This window comes from Macaca fascicularis, chromosome 7 (genome assembly GCF_037993035.2).
Source record: "Macaca fascicularis isolate 582-1 chromosome 7, T2T-MFA8v1.1".
In the NCBI taxonomy this organism is placed as follows: domain Eukaryota; kingdom Metazoa; phylum Chordata; class Mammalia; order Primates; family Cercopithecidae; genus Macaca; species Macaca fascicularis.
This window is the reverse complement of record NC_088381.1, coordinates 92152465-92174850: the sequence shown is the minus strand read 5'-3', so window position 1 is coordinate 92174850 and position 22386 is coordinate 92152465. Positions and strand designations below refer to the sequence as shown.

At 46.0% G+C, this 22386-nt stretch overlaps 1 protein-coding gene, 1 long non-coding RNA gene and 1 pseudogene across 3 annotated transcripts; 2 read left to right on the top strand and 1 right to left on the bottom strand.

Moving 5' to 3' along the window:
* Window positions 1-2275: 2275 nt before the first annotated feature.
* LOC135971945 (uncharacterized) lies at window positions 2276-5133 on the bottom strand. Its single transcript, XR_010588374.1, has 2 exons — window positions 4846-5133; window positions 2276-2731 (listed from the first exon to the last, which is right to left on the bottom strand). It is a non-coding gene; the product is annotated as an uncharacterized lncRNA (long non-coding RNA).
* Window positions 2915-3015, top strand: LOC123574749 (U6 spliceosomal RNA; annotated as a pseudogene).
* A 13225-nt stretch (window positions 5134-18358) lies between the features above and the next one.
* On the top strand, window positions 18359-22337 carry RIPK3 (receptor interacting serine/threonine kinase 3). Of its 2 annotated transcripts, none has more exons than XR_012415682.1 (10): window positions 18359-18543; window positions 18753-18893; window positions 19028-19337; window positions 19790-19935; window positions 20062-20146; window positions 20316-20483; window positions 20594-20661; window positions 20877-21251; window positions 21392-21452; window positions 21967-22337. XR_012415682.1 is itself a non-coding variant. In XM_005560982.4 (10 exons), exons 1-10 carry the CDS (start codon window positions 18524-18526, stop codon window positions 22185-22187), a joined length of 1557 nt encoding a protein of 518 aa, XP_005561039.3. In that variant the 5' UTR covers window positions 18359-18523; the 3' UTR covers window positions 22188-22337. The 2 variants fall into 2 exon arrangements, 1 of the variants encoding a protein (XP_005561039.3); XM_005560982.4 differs by having other exon boundaries at window positions 20062-20108.
* Window positions 22338-22386: the final 49 nt, after the last annotated feature.

Here is a 22386-nt window from a genome sequence, read left to right as displayed (position 1 = left end):
TCCCAGCACTTTGGGAGGCTGAGGTGGGTGAATTACCTAAGGTCAGGAGTTTGAGACCAGCCTGGCCAACATGGTGAAACCCCATCTCTACTAAAAATACAAAAATTCGCTGGATATGGTGGTGCATGCTTGTAATCCCCGAGGATTAGAGAATTGGGAGGCTGAGGCAGGAGAATTGCTTCAACCCAGGAGGCGGAGGTTGCAGTGAGCTGAGATCGCGCCATTGCACTCCAGCCTGGGTGACAGAGTGAGACTCTAACTCGAAAAAACATAAAAGAAAGAAAGAAAAGAAAAGAAAAAAAAAAGAGAGAGAGGGAGATCCTCCCACCTCAGCCTCCTGAGTAGCTGGGATTACAGGTGTGTGCCACCATGCTGGGCTAATTTTTTTGTATGCTTTAGCAGAGACAGGGCTTCCCCATGTTGGCCAGGCTGGTCTCGAACTCCTGACCTCAGGTAATCCACCCACCTCAGCCTCCCAAAGTGCTGGGATTATAGGCATGAGCCACCACGCCCAGCCTCCTCTTCCTGTTTCAAATAGAAATAATCATAACTTTTGTTCTTTCTTCTATTTTCTCCCCATTATAAAGAGTTAATTAGTGTGGCTTCCTTAAAGAAAGGTAGATTCCCACAGAGATTCACATCATGTGAATTAATAGATAGAAAGGAAACTTACAAACTAAACAAGCAAAAGAGGTTATGTCTTTAAAACAAAATCATGTCACCCCTCAGAATGTAAACTAAGGGCAGAATCCATTTTTGATTCATCTGTGTCTTTCCCTATTGCATAACAGAGTGCCTTGCACTTTGCATGTGGTTAGTAAATATTTGCTGAATGAGGGAGGAGGGAAGGAGGAAGCAAGGAAGGAACGGAGGGAGGGAGGGAGTCTATTCCTCCTTTATAGCTCATATTAACATAGCTTCCTTCTCCCGCATGATTTGCCATCAGTGCAGCCTGTTGTCTTCTCTGCTCCATCCCTACTTCTCCCCAGAAACAATCTCAGCCTCTTACCTTGCCCCTTCTAATTGTGGATCCCTATTCTATTGGTGTAACTTCTTGTTTCTTCAAACCTTTCACTCAAAACTTTCTCCCTTTCACCTTACCTGAGACCTGGACATTCTCTCATAACCTTTGCACAGACAGGCCGTCCTTCCACATATCAGAGAAGAAAGTGGAGTTTTCCTCTCCATGGCCTCATAGCAGCTTTCAGAACCACTCTTGATCATTTTCACTTAGAAACTCCTCTGAAGGTTGTGCCATTCATTTCATTCACTCATGCCGCCCTGTTCCTATCTGAGTCATGGCCACCTGACAACCTAAAGGAATTCTCTGGTGGGCTTTGGCACCTGGCTCAGGGTGCCTCTCTTCCTCATCCCTACCAGCCACCTGGGGACTAAGGCTATTCCAATACTCCAGGTTATGTTCCTCAATCTAATGACCCTTACATCAATAATTTAAATACGCAACACACTGTCCACTTACCAGGGTTTAGGAATGCTCCATTACCTACTACCAAACTCTGAAATTACACCCTTTTTTTTTTTTTTTTTTTTTTTTTGAGATACAGTCTCACTTTGTCACCGAGGCTGGAGTGCAGTGGTGTGATCTCGGCTCACTGCAACCTCTGCCTCCTGGGTTCAAGCAATTCTCTACCTCAGCCTCCCGAGTGCTGGGATTACAGGCGTGTGCCACCACGCCCAGCTAATTTTGGTATTTTTAGTAGAGATGGGGTTTCACCATCTTGGCCAGGCTAGTCGTGAACTTCTGACCTCATGATCCATCCGCATCGGCCTCCCAAAGTCCTGAGATTACAGGAGTGAGCCACCATGCCCGGCCTTGAAATTCCCCTTTTTGGCCCAAACCTTGAGTTTCTGTGCCCTGCTCTCTCCTCCCCAATTCTGATTTCCATTACTTTGTTGTTCTCCTAGACTAACAACCCCCTATTCCAGCTTTAGTGCTCTCCCTGTCCAACCTGGGATCCACATGAGCCATTTCAAAAGTGTTTTCACAAGCAATCAAGTTTTCCTCAGCCCTTAACTTTCCATCACTTCCCAAACTGAGGTAAGCCAAGCATGCATTTCTCTGCCTCCTGGTCTGGAGAAAGTTTCACAATCATGATGATTGATTCCATAATAAATCACTGCTTTCTAACTTCAGCTGCACCCTCACTGCTGCTCCACAAACATTTTATCCATCTGTAATTATCTCTATCTGACTTCACCATGATCAACTAATTTGCATCAGATCAACCCTCTGAGAGCAACTACAAAAGCTGGGTACAATTATTTAAAAATTTTTTATTTCAGCAGCTTTGGGGGTACAAGTGGTTTTTGGTTACATGAATGAATTGTATAATTGTGAAGTCTGAGATTTTAGTGCATCTGTCACCTAAATAGTGTACAATGTACCCAATATGTAGCTTTTTATTCCTTGTCCCCCTCCCACCCTTCCCACGTCTGAGTCTCCAAAATCCATTATACCACTCTGTATGCCTTTGCATAGCTGGGTACAAATTTTTAAAAATATGTTTGAAGACACTGGAAATTCATCAAGGCAGGAGGCTCTGAAGGGCCAAGGTCCCAGAAGAAAGGGAAGCATGTTGAGGTGAGGCCAACATTCTGCATGGTCTGTCCCATGGGGGATATTTATTGACTTGTGAGAGGCAGCCAGACTCAGTAGGAGATAGTGCCTAAGAGATAGGAGGCTGAGAAGAACTTTCAGTAGTCCACAGTCCTGAGGAAACAAAAACTGGAATTTAGAGCCTGTTAAGGAGGAAGGGCCTGTTAAACAACACAGAATGTCATTAGGGTCCCTGAAGAACTATATTCTAGGACTAAAGCTGTATTGGTCAGGGTTTAATCAGGAGACAGAAACCACAGTCATTTGAAACGGGATCATTTAATATAAACAAGTATTGCGCTCACTTTGGCGACACACATACTAAAATGATACAGAGAAGATTAGCATGGCCCCTGCACAAGGATGACATGCAAATTCATGGAGTGTCCCATATTTTTATTTGCAAAAATAAAATAAAGAAGCATTAACTCTAACAGGGTATTGGCATACTAAGGGATTAGCTAGTAAGAAGAAATGAGAATTCTAAAGGACACAGGAACAGCAAATATAAGAAAACCCCACTACTCCTAGGACTGAAATAGCTGTGAAGTTGGCCAAGCAGATGCCAAAGCAAGTTATTCATGGGGAGGTGCCTTAGCAGTTGCAACAGGCTGAGAAGCCACCCAGAAAGGTGCCAGGGAAAGCTTTTGGCTGCTAGGCACTGCTGACCACTTTGCACTGCCTGAGTGAGTGTACACTGAAGAAGTTGCACGTGCTGCCGGAGTAAGGCAAAGGAGCAAACCAAAACCAGGAAGATGGACTTCTTCCTCCTCCCGTGTTCCTCCAACACCCACTACTGACAGTGCTTAACACTATGCCAGCTGGCAAAAGAGATCGTTCTATTCCCTCTTATCTGCAGGGATATGCTCCACCCCCAGTGGAGACCCGAAACCACAGATAGCCCCAAACCCCAGCCAAAGAACGCCAAAGTTACATTTTCTTTTCTTTTATTAGACAGGGTCTCACTCTGCCACCCAGACTGGAGGGCAGTGGTGGGATCACAGTTCCTTGTAGATTTGATCTCCTGGACTCAAGTGATCCTCCTACCTCAGCCTCCCAAGCAGCTGGGACTACAGGTGTATGCCACCACACCCAGCTAACACGTTTTCACTTAAAGCAGCACTTTATGGTTTCTTGTTGGCATATCCAAATTGCTAGCATCACTATTCTTTGCTTTGGGACCATTGTTAGGTAAAATAAAGATTACTTGAACACAAGCACTGACATACCTGGACAGTTGATCTGATAACCAATATCACCACTAAGTGACTAACAGGCAGGTATTGTAGACAGCATGGATAATTCCCTTGATCGCTTTATACTTCACCTAACATCCATCTCTTTCCCTCCCTTCACTACTAAACCTCTTCACTTTTTATTTGTTTGTATCTATTTTTGCAGAATCAGAGTCTCCCTATGTGACCCAGGCTAGTCTTGAAACTTTTGGGCTCAAGCAGTCTTCCTGCCTCAGCCTCCCAAAGTGCTGGAATTACAGTCATGAGCCACAGCACATGGCCTAAAGGTCACTTTTTTTTTCTTTTCTTTTCTGAGACAGAGTCTTGCTCTGTCGCCCAGTGGCACGATCTCAGTTCACTGCAACCTCCACCTCCCGGGTTGAAGCAATTCTCCTGCCTCAGCCTCCCAAGTAGCTGGGATTGCAGGCACCAGCCACCACGCCCAGCTAATTTTTGTATTTTTAGTAGAGATGGGGTTTCACCATGTTGGCCAGGCTGGTCTTGAACTCCTGACCTTGTGATCTGCCTGCCTCAGCCTCCCAAAGTTCTGGGATTACAGACATGAGCCACCGCGCCCGGCCTAAAGTTCACTTTTTAAGATGTTGAATCTAATCCAAAAACACCCTCCAAGCAGACCCATAAAATGTAACCATCACAAGGTCCTTCTCCCACACAATGGGATCTTGCTCACCACCCCTCTCTTTCCAGGTCCAATGCAAACACAGCCAAGAAGTACAAGGGAGTTAGTGCCTCCAGATGAAATCCTCAACCAATGAGTGCAGACACTGGCAGATGAATGTTCCAGCCTCCCATCCTTCATATGGACAATTCTGGGAGGCATTCTTTAAATTTGGAGTCTCTACTGGAAAGGAGCCTCCATTGCCTACAATAACAATCTCAATAAAACATCCTCATATTGGCTTTCTTGCCTTCCCTAGTTCATACTCTGTTGCCTCACTGCTGCTTCTTAGGATTCCCTCCCCAAAACACTACCTCTGTTAAATCCAAGCTCAGGCTCTTCTTTTTGGGAAACCCAAACTTAGACGCCTTCTCAGTAGCAGCTGAGTCTGATGAGTGTCTCCTCCCTTGGCTATCCCGGTTCTGCTCCAGCCTCTCTGACCTCAGTTTCTCTCACTGGTTTCTCTTCTGCTGGTCTGACTTTGGAGATATAGTGTTTTCTGTCCTCTGCCTTCTTCCTCTATAGACTCTCTTGGTTGGTGTTGTTCATTTCAGCATAACTCTCACCACTTCCCTGCTCTGGTCTCCTGTCTTCTCCTGCCTGCTAGGGATCCCTTGAGGCTGCAGCACGTGGCTCTCACACAAATATGTCCACATCCAAATATAGCCCATTCCCACATAATTTATCTCTTCTATGTTCCATACCTCAGTGTCATGGCATTACTATTCTCTCAACTTCCCAGAATAGAAACTTTGAATATTCCTTCCCTCTCATCCCCAGGTTCTTCTACTAATACCTCAGAGTTATTTCTAGACTGAGTTTCTTCCTCTCCATCCCTGCAGGCATTAACTCAGTTCAGGTCCTCATCACCTCTCACTTGAATTGCTCTAACTATAGCCTGCAGTTTTCCCTGCCTCCAGTTCTCCCCATCTCAATTCATGCCCCATGTAGCCACTGACTTGGGCGTCCGAAGTCACAGATCTGATCATGTTGCAACATAGCTCAAGACCATTCCACAACTACTGATATTAAAACAAAGCAAAACCTTTTAAGCCAAAGTTCCTGGCAGAGAAGAACTTGAGAAGGCATGTATTCAAATGAGAATGGTGGTCATTTATGTACCCTTACTGCTCATTTGGGGCACCTCTTTACCTCCACACCAAAGCTGTTTGTGGAGGGCACCTTCTTCCATCCAAAACCTGGTCTAAGTTACACAAATTCCCTGTTGGTAGTTCCCCTATCAAAGGTGAGTCAATCTTACACTTTCAAAATGAACTTTCTTAAAAACTAAAGAAAATCCAAGAAGTATACACACACACACACACACACATACACACACACACACCATGCAGGAATATTTGAACATTTAAAAATGAATAGATCTATTTTTTTAATCATAACAGGTAGAAATATAAAACCCAAACTCTAAAACTTAGAAGCATAAGAGAAAATCACTGTAACCTTGATGAAGCAAAAATTTCTTATAGACTACACCAAAAGCATCATCTATAAAACAAAAACTTGACAAGTTGGATTTTGTCAAAAGTAAAACTTTTGCTCTTTGAAAGACACTGTTAACAAAATGAAAAGACAAGCCATAGGGAGGGAAACAGTATTTTTAAATGATACATCTAAAAAAGAACTTGTATCCAGAATATATAAAGAACTTTCAAAACTCGGTAATAATAAAACAATCCATTAAAATATGAGCCAAAAATTTGAACAGACACTTCACCTAAGGAGACATATGGATGGTGTAGGGTGCAGTGGCTCACACTTGTAATCCCAGCCCTTTGGGAGACCGAGGTGGGCAGATCACCTGAGGTCAGGAGTTTGAGACCAGCCTGGGCAACATGGCAAAACCCCGCCTCTACTAAAAATACAAAAAAATCAGCCAGGCATGGTGGCATATGCCTGTAGTCCCAGCTACTTAGGAGGCTGAGGCACGAGAATCACTTGAACCTGGACGGTGGAGGTTGCAGTGAGCTGAGATCGCGCCACTGCACTCTAGCCTGGGCAACAGAGTGAGATTCTGTTTCAATTAAAAAAAAAAAAAAAAACATATATGGAGGCAAGTAGGCACATGAAAACATGCTCGTATTATTGGTCAGTGGGGAAATGCAAATTAAAACCACAATGAGCTACCTATCCAAATAGCTAATAGTAACAGGACTTGAACATAACAAATGTTGGCAAAGATATGAAAGAACTAGAGTTCTCATACATTTCTGGTGAGAATATAAAATACTACAACCACTCTGAAAAACTATTTCGCAAATTCTTTTTTTTGAGAGAGTCTCACTCTGTCGCCCAGGCTGGAGTGTAGTGGTGTGATCTCGGCTCACTGCAGCTTCCACCTCCCGGGTTCAAGCGATTCTCCTGCCTCAGCCTCTCAAGTAGCTGGAATTAAAGGCGTACACCACCACACCTGGCTAATTTTTGTGTTTTCAGTAGATACCAGGTTTCAACATGTTGGCCAGGCTAGTCTTGACCTCCTGACCTCAAGTGATCCACCCACCTCAGCCTCCCAAAATGCTGGGATTAAAGGTGTGAGCCACTGCACAGCGGCCTATTAGATAAATTATTTAAAAGTTAAATATATGCTAACATGGATTGGGTGTGTCCCCAACCAAATCTCATCTTGAATTATAGCTCCCACAATTCTCACATATCATGGGAGAAACCCGGTGGGAGGTAATTGAATCATGAGAGCAGGTCTTTCTCATGCTGTTCTCATGGTAGTGAGATCTGATGGTTTTATAAAGGGAAGTTTCCCTGCACAAGCTCTCTCTTGACTGCCGCCATGTAAGACATCTCTTGCTCTTCCACCATGATTGTAAGGCCTCCCCAGCCATGTGGAACTGTGAGCCAATTAAACCTCTTTCCTTTACAAATTGCCCAGTCTTAGGTATGTCTCTATTAGCAGCATAAAAACAGACTAATACAAATGCTTACCATATGATTAAATCATTCCACTCCAAGATATTTACCAAGATTGAAAGCATATGTCATAGACTTTTGCATGAATATTCATAGAGGCCTTATTTGTTGCCAAAATATTTTGATCATGAACAGATAAATGGATGAAGAAATTGTGACCTATCTGTACAATGGAACACTACTCAGCAATAAAAAGGAATGAACTATTGATACACACAATAACATGAATGAATCTCAAAATAATCATGTAGAGTGAAAGAGGTCAAAATAAAAAAGAATGCATGTTATGATTCCATTTATATAAAATAGAAAATGCAAATCAATCTAAAGTAACAACAGGCAGATTGGTGGTTGCCAAGAAAGAGGGAATAAGTGGCATAGAAGGGCAGAAGGGATGGATTGAAAGGAGCACAAGGAAGCTTTTGGGAGTGACATGATTTGGAAGTTTGTCCCCTCCAAATCTCATGTTGAAAAGTGATTCCCAATGTTGGAGGTAGGGCCTTGTGGAAGGTGATTGGATCACAGGAGTGGATCCCTCATGAGTAACTTAGCACCACCCTCTTGGTGATGAGTGAGTTGTTTCTAGATCAGTTAATTTAGGTGAGATCTGCTTGTTTAAAGGAGTCTGGAACTTCTCTCCTCTTTTGCTCCCACTCTCACCATGCAATTTGCCTTCTCTCCCTTTGCCTTCTGCCATGATTGTAAGCTTCCTGAGGCCCTCACCAGAGACTGAGCAGATGGGGGTGCCATGCTTGTACAGCCTGCAGAACCATGCGCTAATTAAACCTCTTTTCTTTATAAATTACCAAATCTCAGGTATTCCTTTACAGTAACACAAAAATGCTCTAAAACAGGAGATGAATATGTTCACTACTTTAATTGTGGTGATGATTTCACGGGTATATGAGTGTGTCAAATTTTACCAAATTGTACACCTTTAATATGTATAGTTTATTGAATGTCAATTCACATCAATAAAATAGTTAAAATATTTAATTAAAAAAACTAATAGTCTTACTTGATTCAAAGTTCTTCTTCTTTCTGATTCTGTCAAAGGACTTTGCCCAAAAAGGAAGGTAGCTAAAAAGAGCATAGATCAGGGTTTAAAACCCTGCTCTGCCACAAAGCCACTGTGTGACCTCAGGTTGGTTACTCTCATGGCCTTTTCCATTTCTCATCCGTTGAATGGGGCTAATGATATTCTACCTCACAGGTTTGTTGCTAAACTTAGAATGAGATGACAGGTGAGAGAGAGTCCCTAGCACATCCTAGGCTCCAGTGTGTATAGATCAGGCCCATCTCTGAGGAGATTAGATTCCTTTCTGTTCCCCTCCTTTCCCTTCCTTTCCTCTTTCCTTTCAGATCAGGATCCTAGTTACAAAGACATTCAGGGGAGAAACAATGAAGAGGAAATAGGCCAAAGGGTGTGTCTTGGGTTGTGTTCCCTGAAAACAGTGCCCCTGAGACCTGGACTTGAAACTTCCTGGAAGGGTGACCCCAGGGATCAGAAGGGAGGGAGCAGAAAATGTGAGTCCGGGAAGGAGAAAATGCCAATACAAAGGTGCATTTTGAGCTAACTACTGAGGTGGAGCTCAGAGCAGATCCTCAGGAACAGCAGAACCTCAGAAAGAACAGGAGGCTGGGCACTGGCTTGTTCCTTCCAGTGGTTGAGGGTTGCCCTCAGAGCACTGATGCGCCTCTCCTCTCCCACACTTCTCTCAGCTGAGGGAGAAAGGCAGAGACAAATCCTCTTGGATGGGATCCTGGCAGGGTTAAGGGATGGCTCGCCACAGCTGCAGCTCAAATCAGAGGCAGCCTGAGGACACACAGCCCAATGCACCCCAAGTGGCTGCCTCAGGCCCAAAGCCCATCCTTGGGTCAACAACATAACCCTCTCAGCCTTGTTGAGCACCTTTGCACCAGGCAACAGACATCCAATACTTCTCAGCAGAGAAACCAGAGACCCTCGGTTAAAGCCCTCTCTCCTCAAGAACACAGGCAGGGAGGGACACACTGCCTTCCTCAGTCACTCCCTCAGAACAGTTGTCTGGGAGAGAAGAGAGAGACCTGAGGGGTGAGTTGTTAAAAAGGTCCTAGGATGAAGGGGTGGGGCTGGAAATTTTGAGGAAAAGGGAGAGGGAGCTATTTCATTGAACAGTAGTTAAATCCATTTTCTCTGCTCTACAAATAAGTTGTGAACTAGGTATGTTCCTCAGATTGGAAACACAGCAATGCTTATTGTGATAATACCTATCACCTATTGAGCATATAATATTTGCCTGGAATTATGCTATCTTCTTTTTTTATTTTTGTTTATTTTTTTTTTTTTTTTGGAGACAGATCTCGTTGTGTCACCCAGGCTGGAGTGCAGTGGTGCAATCTCGGTTCACTGCAACCTCCGCCTCCCGGGTCCAAGTGATTCTCCTGCCTCAGCTTCCCAAGTAGCTGGGACTATAGGTACCCACTACGCTCAGCACTTTTTTTTTTTTTTTTTTTTTTTTTTTTTGTATTTTTAGTAGAGACGGGGTTTCAGTATATTGGCCAGGCTGGTCTTGAACTCCCAACCTCGTGATCCACCCGCCTCGGCCTCCCAAAGTGCTGGGATTACAGGCATGAGCCACCATGCCCAGCCTCCTGTGGTCTAACCTATTATCATGCTGAGCCTTGCTATGTTCTTTCATCCTCAGAACAACCCAATCCAGTAGGTGCTATAATTAACCAAAATTCAGAGAGGTTGAGTAACTTGCTAAAGGTCAAACAGCCAGTAATTGACAGAGCAGAAATCATCCCCAGGTAGCCTGACTCCAGAGCTTATACCCTTGACCGTTAGGCTATACTTAACCCCCTGTAAATAAACAGCAGGACTCACCTGAGGTTAGGAGCTGGAGACCAGCCTGACCAACATGGAGAAACCCTTTCTCTACTAAAAAAAAAAAAAAAAAAAAAAAAAAAAAAAAAAAAAGTAGCTGGGCATGGTGGCATATTCTGTAATCCCAGCTACTTGGGAGGTTGAGGCAGGAGGATTGCTTGAACCCGAGAGGTAGAGGTTGCGGTGAGCCGAGATCGCACCATTGCATCCCAGCCTGGGCAACAAGAGCGAAGCTGTGTCAAGAAAGAAAAGAAAAGAAAGAAAAGAAAGAAAAGAAAGAAAGAAAGAAAGAAGGAAGGAAGGAAGGAAGGAAGGAAGGAAGGAAGGAAGGAAGGAAGGAAGGAAGGAAGGAAGGAAGGAAGGAAGGAAGGAAGGAAGGAAGGGAAGAAAGAAAGGAAAGAGAGAAAGAGAGAAAGAAAGAAAGAAAGAGAGAAAAGAAAGAAAGAGAAAGAGAGAGAGAAAGAGAGAAAGAAAGAAAGAAAGAAAGAAAGAAAGAAAGAAAGAAAGAAAGAAAGAAAGAAAGAAGGAAAGAAGGAAAGAAAGAGAGAGAGAAAGAAAGAAAAGGAAGGAAGGAAGGAAGGAAGGAAGGAAGGAAGGAAGGAAGGAAGGAAGGAAGGAAGGAAGGAAGGAAGGAGAAAGAAAGACAGAGAGAGAGAAAGAAAAGAAAGAAACAGGACACCCAGCTGGGGAAGCGGTATGAAGCAGTGGCCTGCTCCACTGGGATGAGAGGAGCTGGGAGAGCATAGAAATTACACTAGACAGAAGGAGAGAAGGACTCCACACTGACAGAAGGGGCATTATGGTAATAGGTGTGTAGACATTTAACTTATAGCTGCCCAAAATCTTTTTGGTACCACCCTGGCAATGTAGAATCAAAATAGTTACCCTGCCCAGCCTCTCTTTCCTTGAGTGTACAGACAAGTACCTTAAGTTCTGCCAAAGAGACGCTCTGGGACGCAGATCCAAAATGCGCTGTGAGAAAACAGATGAAGCGCGGGGATTCCGTTTTGCTGGGACAGTGAGCACAGGTGCGATAGGAGAGCTAAAGGACGTGGTTCTTTGTGAAAGCATCAGCCCCTCAGCTCTCCTAAGGAAAAACAAGTAAAAGGGGGCTTCTGACCTGCTTGGAATCCTAAAGCAGAAGAGCAATACTTGGGCCCTGGAGGAGGCTCCCCAAAAGAAAGCATCCCAAGGATAGGGAGAGGCGGGCGCCACGGTGGATGGAGTCCCGGTCCAAGTGGAAAGTTCTCCCCATTACTCTTCTGTCTTAAACCCTGGGGTTTGTTTTGTGACTTTCCTGAGTTGAGTATAGCTCAGTCCCCAAAAGTGACAGTTCTTTTGCCCATAGTTGCACCCTTTCGCCATGTGTGGAGGGTTTGTTTTCAGCAGCTGGAATAAGAGTTCCCCCATGAGCTGGAGCATCCCTGAGTCGGAAGCGGGTGGAGGGACGAGAGCAGGCGGGAATCCACACTGCCACAGTAAAAAAAAAAAAAAAAAAAAAAAGGGTTTCTTATCACCAGGCGCGGTGGCTTACGCCTGTAATCCCAGCACTTTGGGAGGCTGAGGCGGGCAGATCACGAGGTCAGGAGTTCTAGACCAGCCTGACCAACATGGTGAAACCCCGTCACTACTAAAAATATAAAAAGGTAACAGGGCGTAGTGGTGCCGGCCTGAAATCTCAGCTACTCAGGAGGCTGAGGCAGGAGAATCACTTGAACCTGGGAGGCGGAGGTTGCAGTGAGCCGAGATCACGCCACTGCACTCCAGTCTGGATGACAGAGTGAGACCCTGTCTCAAAAAAAAAAAAAAAAAAAAAAGAGAGAGAGATTTCTTATCACTCTATGTTTGCTATTCACCTGCAGACAAAAAATGAGACCTTTTTATTCTGTAAACCTTAGACAGTAAGTCCAGCCTCCATTGATTGTGAGAATTTACTGTGAAAGTGCTTTGTGAATCATCAAGTGTGGATAAGACTAGTTTGTATCATTGTTGCCGGTGGGAGCGGGGAGGGAAAGGCCACTCAGCCAGTCTGGCAGTCGGACTCACAAAAATTCACACTGTAGACTTTACCCTTGGCTCAGAACATTCTCTCTGAGTGGAATCACCTCTATCATGTTATGTCTGTCAAAAATCTTACTTACCATACTGAAACTCCAAGACATAATAACATCCATTAAATACCAAAGTGACCAGCAGGCTACTTACAGTTACAAGAAATCAGGAGGGAGCAGCAAATAATAGATTGACGGGCTAGGGCAGGTGGGAGAGGGAAGCTCCTACATCTCTGGGTGTGTCCTGGGGACGAAGAGGAAGCTAAACTGTAGAATTACTACACTCATTTCATGAACTCATTTCAGGAAAATTAGAAAATGTAGATAAAAATGAGACTACAAGTACTCACCTCAGCAGCACATGCACTAAGAAAAAGATATGAATATAAAATATAAGAAAATAAAAATCACCTGTAAGCCCATCAGCCGGGAGTAATTCCTTTAAACATTTTTCTGGCCGGGCGCGGTGGCTCAAGCCTGTAATCCCAGCACTTTGGGAGGCCGAGACGGGCGGATCACGAGGCCAGATCAAGAGACGATCCCGGCTAACACGGTGAAACCCCGTCTCTACTAAAAAAATACAAAAAAACTAGCCGGGCGAGGTGGCGGGCGCCTGTAGTCCCAGCTACTCGGGAGGCTGAGGCAGGAGAATGGCGTAAACCCGGGAGGCGGAGTTTGCAGTGAGCTGAGATCCGGCCACTGCACTCCAGCCTAGGTGACAGAGCAAGACTCCGTCTCAAAAAAAAAAAAAAAAAAAAAAAATTTCTATTTGTCCATTCACATATTTTTCTAAGCATATATACATATACATACATTCTTTCTTTGCAGTGAAATTTGATGTTAAATCAAACAGCTAAATGTTTATTAATATAAATTTTCATATGTCCCTTTCTAATACTAGAATCAAATTTTTAGCAGATCCTTTTTGTGATAAAATACACATAGCACAAAATTTATTATTTTAACCATTTAAGAGTACAGTTTTGTGGCATCAGGTATGTTGACTTCATTGTATAACCATTACTACATCTCTAGAACCTTTCATCTTCCCAAACTAAAACTCTGTATCCACTAAACAGTAACTCTCCATTCTCTTCCCTCAGCCCCTACAAACCACCATTCTACTTTCGTCTCTATGAATTTGACTATTCTAGGTACCTCATATAAGTGAAATCATATGATATGTGTCCTTTTGTGACTGGCTTATTTTACTTACCATAATATCTTCAAGATTCATCCACATTATAGCATATGTCTGAATTTTATTAAGGTCAAATCACGCCGGGCGCGGTGGCTCACGCCTGTAATCCCAGCACTTTGGGAGGCCAAGGCGGGCGGATCACAAGGTCAGGAGATCGAGACTACGGTGAAACCCCATTTCTACTAAAAATACAAAAAATTAGCCGGGCGCGGTGGTGGGCGCCTGTAGTCCCAGCTACTCAGGAGGCTGAGGCAGGAGAATGGCGTGAACCCGGGAGGCGGAGCTTGCAGTGAGCTGAGATTGCGCCACTGCACTCCAGCCTGGGCGACAGAGCGAGACTCTGTCTCAAAAAAAAAAAAGGTCAAATCATATTTTTAAGGCTGAATTATATTGTATGGTATGTACAACAGTTTGTATTGGACTGATCCATTCACTTATTGATGGACATTTAGGTTGTTTTCACCTTTTGGCTGTTGCAAATAATGCTGCTATGAACATTGGTGTACAGTTATCTATTTGAATCCATATTTCCTTTTTTTTTTTTTTTGAGACAGAGTCTTGCTCTGTCCCCCAGGCTGCAGTACAGTGATGTGATCTTCGCTCACTGCAACCTCTGACTCCTGAGTTCAAGCGATTCTCCTGCCTCAGCCTCCTGAGTAGGGGGGATTACAAGCACGTGCCACCATGCCCGGCTGATTTTTGTATTTTTAGTAGAGATGGGATTTCACCATGTTGTCCAGGCTGGTCTCAAACTCCTGACCTCAAGTCATCCGCCGCTCTCGGACTTCCAAAGTGCTGGGATTACAGGCATGAGCCACTGGGGCCGGCCTCAATTATTTTAGGATATACTCAGGAGTGGAATTACTGGTAGCAGATCTTTTTTAAAAAATTAGTCCCGGCCAGGCGCGGTGGCTCACGCCTGTAATACCAGCGCTTTGGGAGGCCAAGGTGGGCGGATCGCCTGAGGTCGGGAATTTGAGACCAGCTTGATCAGCATGGAGAAACCCTGTCTCTACTAAAAATACAAAATTTGCTGAGCCTGGTGGCACATGCTTGTAATCCCAGCTACTAGGGAGGCTGAGGCAGGAGAATAGCTTAAACCTGGGAGGCAGAGGTTGCAGAGAGCCGAGATTGTGTCATTGCACTCCAGCCTGAGCAACAAGAGGCAAATTCCGTCTCAAAAAAAAAAAAAACAAAAACAAAAACAAAAAACAAAAACAACAACGACAAAAAAAATTAGTCCCAGCATTTTGGGAGGCCAAGGTGGGCGGTTCACCTGAGGTCACGAGTTCGAGACCAGCCTGGCCAACGTGGTGAAACCCCGTCTCTACTAAAAATACAAAAAAATTAGCTGGATGTGATGGCAGGCGCCTGTCATCTCAGCTACTCGGGAGGCTGAGACAGGAGATTGGCTTGAACCCGGGAGGCAGAGGTTGCAGAGAGCCGAGACTGCGCCGTTGCACTCCAGCCTGGGCAACAAGAGCGAAACTCCATCTCAAAAAAAAAAAAGAAAAGAAAAGAAAAGAAAAATTAGTGAGCCACTGTCTCTCATTTCTAAGGGTCTGACATGATGTTAATTAGTTTCATGGTTAAACTTACTGGGAAATTGCTGTTTCTTCCTGTGTCTCATGCGTTCATTCTGGGATAATTTTTTTTTTAATCTTCTTTGTGCACATCCATTAGAAACTTCTTTAGGAAAGTGACTGTTCGTAGTAAACTCAGTTTTCATTTATTTGAAAATGTCTTTTTTTCTTTTTTTACCTGTCTGTAAATATAAAATTGTATACACACCAAAGTTATCTTTTTCAGGAACACTTTTCCTGTCTTTGAGCACCTTAAATTATTTCAACGTCTTCTGGTTTTTACTTGGCTGTTGAGAAGTGTATTTCCAGTTTAGTTACTGCTGCTTTGTAGATGATCTATGCTTTCTTTTTAACCTTTAATGTTGTTTATTTGTGTTCACTGTTCTGCAGTTTCACTGAGGTATAACTAGAGTGAATTTCTTTATATTTATCCTTTTTGGCACAACTATATTTGTGTATATTTGACTTTTTATATTTGCTCATTTATTTATTTAGAAACAGGGTCTTGCTCTGTTGCCCAGACTGGAGTGCAATGGTGCAATCATAACTTACCATAACCTCCAACTCCTGAGCTCAAGCTCTAACCCTAACCCTAACCCTAACCCTAACCCTAACCCTAACCCTAACCCAGCTCAGCCTCCCAAGTAGCTAAGATTACCAGAACTGGCAACCTTTTATTTTAATTTTTATGTTGTAGAGATGGGGTCTCACTATGTTGCTCAAGCTGGTCTTGAACTCCTGTCCTCCAGTTATCCTCCCACCGTGGCCTCCCAAAGCACTGGAATTACAGGTGTCAGCCACTGTGCCCAGATGGATCCTTGTCTTTCATCAGTTATTGAAAATTGTCAGTCATTTTTTCCTTAAATATTGCCTTGCCCCATTTTTAATTTTTCGCTTCTCTTCTCATGGGATTCCAATTTAACATGTTAGACCTACTCATTCTTTGTCTCTTAACTTTTCTATTTGCTCATCTTTGCTGCATTCTGGAGAATGTCTGCAGATTCATCTTTCAGTACACTAATTCGTTCTTCAGCTATATCTTCTGTTTAACCAAAATCTACAATTTCAATTTTAATGGTTACATACATTTTTCATTTCTTGATGTTTTATTTTTTGTAAATATATCTGGACATTGTTTATGATCTCTAATGCCTTGCTCTTTTATTTCTCTACTCTATTTTTTATTTCTTTAAACATTTTACAATAGCTTCTTTAGTTTCTTTATCTGATTATTCCAAACTCTGAGTTTCCAAATTCCAAGAATCAACCTGTGCCTAGGTCCACCCCCACACCCCCTTGCTGGAAGCTGAGGGTCCTGTTAGGCACTTACTCTAAGGTTCTTCTCCCTGCTCTTCCTTCTTTTAAAGGGGCTGTTTATTTTGAGTCAAAAAGTTGTATAGGCCCTGATACCACACCCAACTTTGTGCTTCACAGTAGTTTATCCCTGATTCTCAGGGTCTCATACCAATCTGAAGAAACCCGGTTATAACACCTTTCCAACTCCTTTTTGCCTGCTTCCTTCAAGTGGAGATACTGAGCCTGGGTTATTCTCTCCAAAAAGAATCACAAAGGGAGTGGCTACCCCTTTTGATGGTTCTCAGCTTCTGACTCTAGGCTTTTCTGAGGACCTGCTACACTTCTTGCCTTCTTGGATTCTGTGTGATACCACCATATCTCTATACTAAAGCCTACTTCAGACGGATTTCATGAACTGTGCAGGTGAGAGCCCTCAGTCCCTATAGGAACCCGATCTCCTCTTTCCTCCTACTGAGTATGGAGCTCCATCTAGGATGATCAGTGCCTTAAAAGAGGCTTAATATTTTTGGTTGTTCATTTATTCATTCAATTCAACAAATATTTATTGGGTATCTGCCATGTATTGGCTTTTAAAGAGACTACAGTTGAACAATTCCCTAAATAGCTCCAAAATAGCATGAGCTGACCCTACCAGAAGCCATGGTGTAGCTCTCCAGGAGTTGTTCTAGAAAAAACTGCTGATCACTTCTGCCTCAACCAGAAGAGCCCATGGACCGCTGAACAAAATGGAAAGCAAGTACCAAGGTGAGCCCCTTTTAGTGAAAGCCAACACACAACCCACAGGGTTGAGTATCCCTGTGAAGGACTGAGTGCCTAGGGCTGGCCCTATCGGGTTCCCACAACCTCCAGTCATGGTCAGACCTCCAAAAGGTAAAATATGGACACCTTTTTTCTGCCCTAAATCTTTAAGACTCTCCATGCTTCTGGGTTATCAAAAGCCTGTGTCCAGAGCATGTGCTTGTCAGGAACATTAATTAGGGTATTTGCATGCAAGAATTGTCATGCAAGAGAGAGGGCAGGAAAGCTCTGAATTGTTTCCACTGCAGTGTACACCACAATGTCACCAACTCGCTGGATGGGCTGGTATATCTAGCCTTACCACAATGCCCTTGGAGTGGGTTTGGGGTCTGCCAGCTCAAGGAGCTCCTGTTCATAGGGCATATAAGTCCCTATGAACATATAAGTCCCAAGGAATACAAATAGGGATCCTTCACTACATCGTTGGATGCTTCACAACTTTCCCAGCCTCCTGCAGGACCAGCTGAGTGGTCCTGCAACCTATGTGAAAACAGGTGAAACCTATGTGAAAACAGCCCTGAAACCTATGATGTGAAAACAGGATAACTTGATGGTTCAGAGCCATTATTTCCATATGGGCTTAGGCAAGGTACTTAAACTCTCAGTGTCTCAGTTTCCTCATCTATAGAAAGGTAATAAAAGCAGTACCTATCCCCTTAGGGTTCGTGTGAGAATTAAATAAGCTAATCTATGTACCTGGTGCATGATAAGTTTTATATATGCATTGGCTATGATCTTAGGGCAGCTATGAGAGAGCTGAGCCCTAAAACCATAAAACCTGCCTAAGCACCATCTCCACTCATGGCCTGGCAGGTGGTGGAGCAGGAAATCCTGTGGGAAAAGAGAAGGCTTTGACTGTAGGAGTGGGTTGATTGTGGGTTCCTGGAAGGTGAGGACCCATTCCCTAACATCCTCAATGCCCAGCCACACCTAACCTGGCCGCTGCATGCGGCAGGCACTCAGGAAACGCTAGTCAGGGAGAAAGACACTAGCTTTCGCTTTGCCCCCTGCCCCACCCCAGGGGCGGGACTGTAGAGGCGCCTGTAAGGGAAGTTGTTCAGTCAACTCAGAATACGGGTAGCAACCCGGAAAGTGGAGTCACCGTCCTGGTCTAGAGACTGATCCCTGCAGAGACAGATCCCTTCCCCTCTCTGCCAAAGACCGCAGCCCCAGAAGTCATTCCATCTCCTACTGCTCGCAATTTCCAGAGGCCCCCTCGCACCTTCCAGCCTGATGTCGTGCGTCAAGTTATGGTGAGTAGGGAGAGGCATGTCGATCGCAGCCTCCGACATTCACACCCAGAGCGCCCCACGGACTCGCTCAGAGAACGCCTTTGAGTCTGGAGACGGTGGGGGCCGGCGAGAGAGGCCGGGGATTGCAGTAAGAGCGCCGAGTCACAGGGGCGCGGGGAGCAGCGCTGGCGTAGGGCACTGCCGGCTAGTGGGCGACACCCCTGTCTCAGGCCCAGTGGTGCCTCCGCCTCCTTGGTGTCCATCGAGGAACTGGAAAACCAGGAGTTCGTCGGCAGAGGCGGGTTCGGCACAGTGTTCCGGGCGCGATATAGGAAGTGGGGCTACGACGTGGCGGTCAAGATTGTAAACTCGTGAGTGACCCCTGTTGCCCCCCCGGCCGCAATCTGGCCAAAAAGGTGGAGCCACTGTGCTCTGGGGCCTGAATGGGGAATGGAGGGATTTTTCCCACGACCCCGGGTGACTCCAGCTCTCTCCTGGAGTGTAGGAAGGCGATATCCAGGGAGGTCAAGGCCATGGCAAGTCTGGATAACGAATTCGTGCTGCGCCTAGAAGGGGTCATCGAGAAGGTGAACTGGGACCACGTGCCCAAGCCGGCTCTGGTGACTAAATTCATGGAGAACGGCTCCCTGTCCCGGCTGCTGCAGCCCGAGTGCCCTAGGCCCTGGCCGCTGCTTTGCCGCCTGCTGAAAGAAGTGGTGCTTGGGATGTTTTACCTGCACAACCAGAACCCGGTGCTCCTGCACCGGGACCTCAAGCCATCCAATGTCCTGCTGGACCCAGAGCTGCACGTCAAGGTCAGCTGCTCTACACCCCTCTCAGCCTCAGGACAAGGTCCCACCCCAGAGCAGCTCCAGCCAGGCCCACTGGACACCAGACCTCCAGAGCCCTGTCTATTGAATAGGCGTAGCCTCTCCCTCTGGACACAGGGCTGCCAGGGCACAAAGCCCAGCCAGGAGTTTTAGCTCCTGCCATACCAGGTGATAGAGGCCCCGACCCACACGAGTCCTTTCCACCAGCTGCCCCACCAACCCCTCCAAAGAGTCATGGCTGACCCAGCCCTGGAGACTCACACCTTGACCCAGCCCTACCACAGGCACCTAGATCTACTATCCAAGGGAGCCTCTTCCCTTGACCTCCACACTCCCTTTACAAAGCTGAACCTGAACCTTCTGGGGGCAAGGGGGTTTCTGGAGGCTGCCTGGCCCCCTTGTCTTCCCTACCTCCCACTTCTTTCCTTCCTTTGCAGCTGGCAGATTTTGGCCTGTCCACATTTCAGGGAGGCTCACAGTCAGGGACAGCATCCAGGGAGCCAGGGGGCACCCTGGGCTACTTGGCCCCAGAACTGTTTGTTAATGTAAACCGGAAGGCCTCCACAGCCAGTGATGTCTACAGGTAAGGATCCCAGCCCAAACACACAGCCGGGATTCCTACACTTCTCTGGGCCCTCCCAGGGGGTGATGTATAGGAAAGGAGTCTTGCCAGTGATTGGACTGGTCCTCAGCTTTGTGTCTCCTGCAGCTTCGGGATCCTAATGTGGGCAGTGCTTGCTGGAAGAGAAGCTGAGTGTAAGACTCTAGGCGGATTCTGGGATCCTTAACCCCAGGTGCCCTTCTCTTGAAAGCCCCAAAGCTTCCCCTTCCTGCTCACCTACTAAGACTGCCCTCCTCCATCCTTGTGCTCCCACATTACACTCCCTGCCTCTTTCCATGATGGAGCAGATATTCCCTTTTACCCTGAATGCCTTCTCTTCTCACCCTCCTCCCCTACTCCAGTGCCAACAGAAGCATCACTGGTGTGTGGAGCAGTGTGCAGGAGGCAGACCCGGCCCTCATTGACTGAGCTGCCCCAAGCTGGGCCTGAGACTCCCGGCTTAGAAGGACTGAAGGAGCTAATGCAGCTCTGCTGGAGCAGTGAGCCCAAGGACAGACCCTCCTTCCAGGGTGAGCTGGCCAATTAGCTGGATCTGGGGTAAGCTTGGGTCTGTCAGCATGGGGCTTTCCTCAGGAAAAGAAGATTTGCTCACCTGCAACCCACTCTGCTGTCCCTCTAGAATGCCTACCAAAAACTGATGAAGCCTTCCAGATGGTGGAGAACAATATAAATGCTGCTGTCTCCACAGTGAGCGCCAACATCACCCCTCTCCAGGAGCTGGTCAGGGATGGCACAACATGGCTACCTGGCCATCCAATGACTCACCATTAACCACAGCTTTTTTATGCCTTGACCTTTGTCCTCACCCTCCCCAGCCCACCCCTGAGTTCCAAGAGACTACTCCCTTGGGTTTACTCTGGCTCATCCAAGTCATACCCAGCAAACTCCTCCCATCCCTGCAGGTAAAGAATTTCCTATCTGAGCTCAGGAGCAGCAATCCGAGATTTTCTACCCCCGAGTCAGGCCAAGGAGGGACAGAAATGGATGGCTTTAGGAGAACCACAGGAAACCAACACTCTCGTAATGATGTCATGGTTTCTGAGCTGCTAAACAAACTGAATCTAGAGGGGTCTCCCAGCTCTGTTCCTGAAAAATACCCGAGCCTTACCAAGAGGAGCAGGGCACAAGAGGAGCAGGTTCTGCAAGCCAGGACAGCAGGGACATCTTCAGATTCAGTGGCCCAACCTCCCCAGACTCCAGAGACCTCAACTTTCAGAAACCAGATGCCCAGCCCCACATCAACTGGAACACCAAGTCCTGGACCCCAGGGGAATCAGGTGAGACATTGGCAGGATTAGGGGATGCACTAAGAGTCCTATAAATGCTGTCCCCTTGCCAGGCAAAACTTGGGGCTGAGAGGAGTGCACTGGGCGGTCCAGGCTCCAGGACAGAACTGGATGCTCTGTGATGTTTGCAGGGCGCTGAGAGACATGGCATGAACTGGTCCTCCAGGACCCCGGAGCCAAATCCAGTAACAGGTACCCACTCTCCACCTCTTTCTTTTCCCTGTTCAATTCTTCCATGAGACTCCTCCTCCAGATCTATATCTAGATTCAGGGTACTTTCTGGAGGCGAGGGGAGAAGATCATCTAACTCAACCTCATTTCATAAATGGGAAAACTGACACCCCCTGAGAAAGGAGCCCTCTGAGGTCACACAACGAAGCTTGGATTTTTCCCTGAGTTTTCTAACTTTCCACAGCATCAGCTCTGTGAGCCCCCTAAGTTCCATTGTTTCAGCAGTCCAGAGGACTTCCCAGCAAAAAAGATCAGGGTCTCAAATGTCAATTGCTACTCTCTAGAGCTTCTGCTAAGCCAGTTCTGGAGAGGAACTCTGAAGGGAAGGGCACAGGACACACCTTAACACAGTCATTTGGGCGACCACTCCACTCAAGGCCAAGCTGGGGGTGGAGACCTCATACTCCCCACCCACCCCCAACTTGGCCTTTCTGACAGCTAAACCCTCCTGCCACCATCACTATTTCTCTTAAAGGGCGACCACTCATTAACTTACACAACTGTTCTGGGGTGCAAGTTGGAGACAACAACTATTTGACTATGCAACAGACAACTGCCTTGCCCACAGGGGGCCTGGCACCTTCGGGCACGGGGAGGGGCTGGCAGCACCCCCCACCAATAGGTTCGCAAGAAGGCCCTGAAGAACCTGAAAACTGGAGCGGGCCACATGGTTGGTATAATCATAGTGGAAAATAAAGCACCTTCAGAGCTTGCCTCCAAGAGTTACGAGTTAAGGAAGAGCGCCACCCCTTGAGGCCCCTGACTTCCTTCTAGGGCAGTCTGGCCTGCCCACAAACTGACTTTGTGATCTGTCCCCCAGGAGTCAATAAACATGATGGAATGCTAGCCAAAGTCTGAGCTCAGCCAGGGGCCGGGAGGGACTGGGATGGGGGTG

Excerpts from the sequence above, each read along its gene's own strand:
- RIPK3 (XM_005560982.4), top strand. The coding sequence starts at position 18,524 with ATGTCGTGCGTCAAGTTATG. Across the intron at positions 20,662-20,876 it reads TAAATGCTGCTGTCTCCACA|GTAAAGAATTTCCTATCTGA; the intron begins GTGAGCGCCAAC and ends CCATCCCTGCAG. Across the intron at positions 21,252-21,391 it reads CTGGACCCCAGGGGAATCAG|GGCGCTGAGAGACATGGCAT; the intron begins GTGAGACATTGG and ends TGATGTTTGCAG.